General features: G+C 39.4%; 1 protein-coding gene across 1 annotated transcript in view; it reads left to right on the forward strand.

The window, feature by feature from the left end:
- Nucleotides 1-47: 47 nt before the first annotated feature.
- The window catches only part of TRABD (TraB domain containing), a gene marked incomplete at its 5' end in the record, with an annotated part of 9,471 nt that continues 6,373 nt past the window's right edge, over nt 48-3,145 (forward strand). The window contains 2 exons of the mRNA XM_008940621.1: nt 48-158; nt 1,335-1,474. Of these exons, the coding sequence (XP_008938869.1) occupies nt 48-158; nt 1,335-1,474 (251 nt within the window). The remainder of the gene's footprint in view (nt 159-1,334; nt 1,475-3,145) is intronic.

Consider the following 3,145-nt stretch of genomic DNA (forward strand, 5'->3'; position numbering starts at 1 on the left):
TTTTTTTTTTTTTTAATTTCTTAATGTTTTTCTCCCTCTTCTGCCAGAATGGAGTCATGTCTGGATTGATGCAGATGCTGCTTCTGAAGGTTTCTGCTCACATCACAGAACAGCTGGGAATGGCCCCAGGAGGAGAATTCAGGGAGGCTTTCAAAGAGGTGTGAACTTGAAATGTGTTTTCTGAGATCAGATTGCTGGCCTTTTGCTCCCAGAGTTGAACTAAAAATGGGGGAAAAAACCCACCACCCAAACCAACCAAACAAAAAACCACCCACATTTGTTAGTGACCAGAAAAGAGCACTCTGGCCATATGTGTGCTGAAGCCAATGAAGTAGTAGTAAGAATCATCTTTAACTTCAAAGTGTACTTGAAAGTACAGAGGTTTGTAGCTGTAAATGGCATGAGAGCAGCTCCAAAAGGGCTTCAAATGAGGGTGTTTTTCTGATTATGTATTTGGTGGGATTTGTTTTCATTTCATTAATAATTTATTTACTTTGTTCCTGTTAAATAATTGGGTTTGAATTCTGGATGTGGATTGTGGTCCCATGGTTGATGGTGTCAGGCTTTCAGGCTGTGAAAACCAACTCTAAAGCATTAATGAGACCCAACACATTCAGGTGGAAAGATTGAGGAAGTGAAATATCTGTCTGGTCTGTTAGTCCTACCTGGTCTCTTAACATTCCCTTTTGTACTACTGCCAGCTGTGATCCTGCAAAGTAAATAGTAACTGGACTTCTCTGTGTATCACAGCTACTTGGTTTTTGTCTGGGAATACTGACACAATTTTCACTGTGTGCATCCACCCTGCAGAAGGTATCTTGCTATTTGTATGTAAGTTAGATACTAGTAAGGAAATCTGAGGTAATGTAGCTGTTAAAGAATCTAGAGTAAAAGCAAAATGGCCACGTTTGTTTCATTTCAGACTCTGTTCAGACCCAGATATAGATATTGAGCCCTATCTGTTCACCCTAAGTAGTCTTAGGCAAGAGCTTTCTGCTGAGGTAAAAAGTAACCTAAAGAGAGTGGCATGACAGCTTGATGTTTTTACTGTAGCTTGTACCTTGTAATAATCTTGTACTTGATGTTTCTACTGTAATACCCTTGTAGCTTGTACCTTGTAATAATCTTGTGGATGATGTATTCCCTTATGAAGTAGTATTTTCAAAATTTTATTTACTGCAAAGGCAAAACATTTTTTCAGTGTTCAAGTGTGACATTACTTGCTCTGCTTTTAAGATGCCTTGTGTAACACAATAAAACAAAAGTTCCCTTCATAAGGATGTACTGTGCTGCAGGATGAAATGCTGACTAGTGATTTGTATCTTCTCTTTCAGGCCAGTAAAGTACCTTTCTGTAAATTCCATCTTGGAGACCGACCCATCCCTGTTACGTTCAAGAGAGCAATAGCTGCACTTTCTTTCTGGCAAAAAGTCAAGCTTGCCTGGGGCCTTTGCTTCTTATCTGACCCAATCAGGTATGAATAAGCATCCCATATGTTTATCAGGGTGAATTGCTCAATTCTTCTGTTTGATTTTAGTACTAGCTGTAAGTCCTCGATATCCAGCCTGCTGCAGTGAAACTTGAAGTTAGTAAGAAAGATAAATGTACAAACTACCCTGCAATAATCCATATTTTTGTAAAGAAAGCTGGCTTTCTCTTCTTGCTGCAGCTCTTTCTGTAATTATCTTCTTATATTTTACTTTCAGGTGAAATGAAAGATTTGGTGCTGGAGAATTCCTAGTATACCTAAGGGGGAAAAAAAAATCTTGTTTTTTCTATTTTATTTTTTTTTAGTTGTTATGCTGAAAATAAAATCTTTTCCTCTACTGTGTGTGGCTATTGTAAATAGAAGAGAGTAGGACCTTGGTATAATTCATTCCTCCTTAAGATATCCAAAGGACTTGGGCCTGCTGTGCTAAGTCACATCTGGTTCAGTGCAGCTCGAGAACTGAATCTGCTGTCTGAGCAGATTTTTGGAAGAGGAAAACATCTTTTATGTCTGGACAACATGGACTTTTTATGCCTTTTGCCTTTATAAAGGAATCTTCTTAGGAACTTTTGCCTTCCAGTAATATTTCTCAGAGAGCTTTTCTCTTGCTTGGTTTGGTTTCCTTTGCCCATCAGAGACATCCCTGTGCCGAGTTTTCTTCCCCTTCCCACAAGTAGGTGGGTGATAACTTGCTTGAACTGGGTGAGAACACATGCACAGCTGTCCTTCTAAATTCACTCTGCTCTTTCCAGACTCACAGTCGTGGGAGGCTTGCCAGAAATGGGTTCCCTGGGCACATGGTCCCTGAATCTCAGTGCCTCTCATAGCCTGTGACCAGAGCTCTGCACAGCTCATGAAGTGATCTGTGGCATTTTTTCCCAAGCTTTTAAAATTGGGCCAGGGCTCAAACTGCAGTTCTGTCAGTCAGACCTTCCATTTATTTCATTTTCCTTTCCTGCAAATACTTGCTGTTACATACATCTGTAAAATGAGTTTCCTCATTTTGAGTAACCTGCTTTCAATCCATTAACTACAGTTCATGCACAAAGTGAGTGTCCTTACTAGTCTTAGTACCAGTGAGAAACTATTTGCAGGCTTTTGGGGGGCATTGCAGGATATATTTCTCTGCAACTTTTCCCATTCTTTTTTTATCCATCCTAAGAACATTGTTTTTCAACTGCAGTATTAAGATAAGTATGGTGTAGGCACACTAGCTTCCCACTGAAGCTTGGACATAACATCTCAGCTATTGTCATACAATAGGTTTATCTGGTGTGTTCATTTTCCTTTTTTTTTAGAAGTAACATGTGGGTTGGGATTGAAAAGGAAAGGTGTTTATGGTTGGGAAGTTGTTGAGACGGAGGTGTTGTGCACCCAGCCATCAACGGGAGATTCTACAGAAAATGGAGTCGTAATTCAGCATCAAATTTGTGTCAGTCTGATGGCTTTTCTATGGCCTGTTGAAGGCTAGCAATGCATTTCCCCTTTTGGTTGTCCCTGTTGACATTTGTAGTGTCCTTTTCATCTTGAAAACTAAAAATGTTTGGCATCATTCTTCAGTAGACAGTAATGAAAAAACAAATGATCCTGTGATTGCAAAGAGAAGGTTAACAGCACCTATGAAAAAATATAAAAGCTCATTACATTTATTCCTGC

This window comes from Merops nubicus, unplaced genomic scaffold (assembly GCF_000691845.1).
Source record: "Merops nubicus isolate BGI_N331 unplaced genomic scaffold, ASM69184v1 scaffold35585, whole genome shotgun sequence".
In the NCBI taxonomy this organism is placed as follows: Eukaryota; Metazoa; Chordata; class Aves; order Coraciiformes; family Meropidae; genus Merops; species Merops nubicus.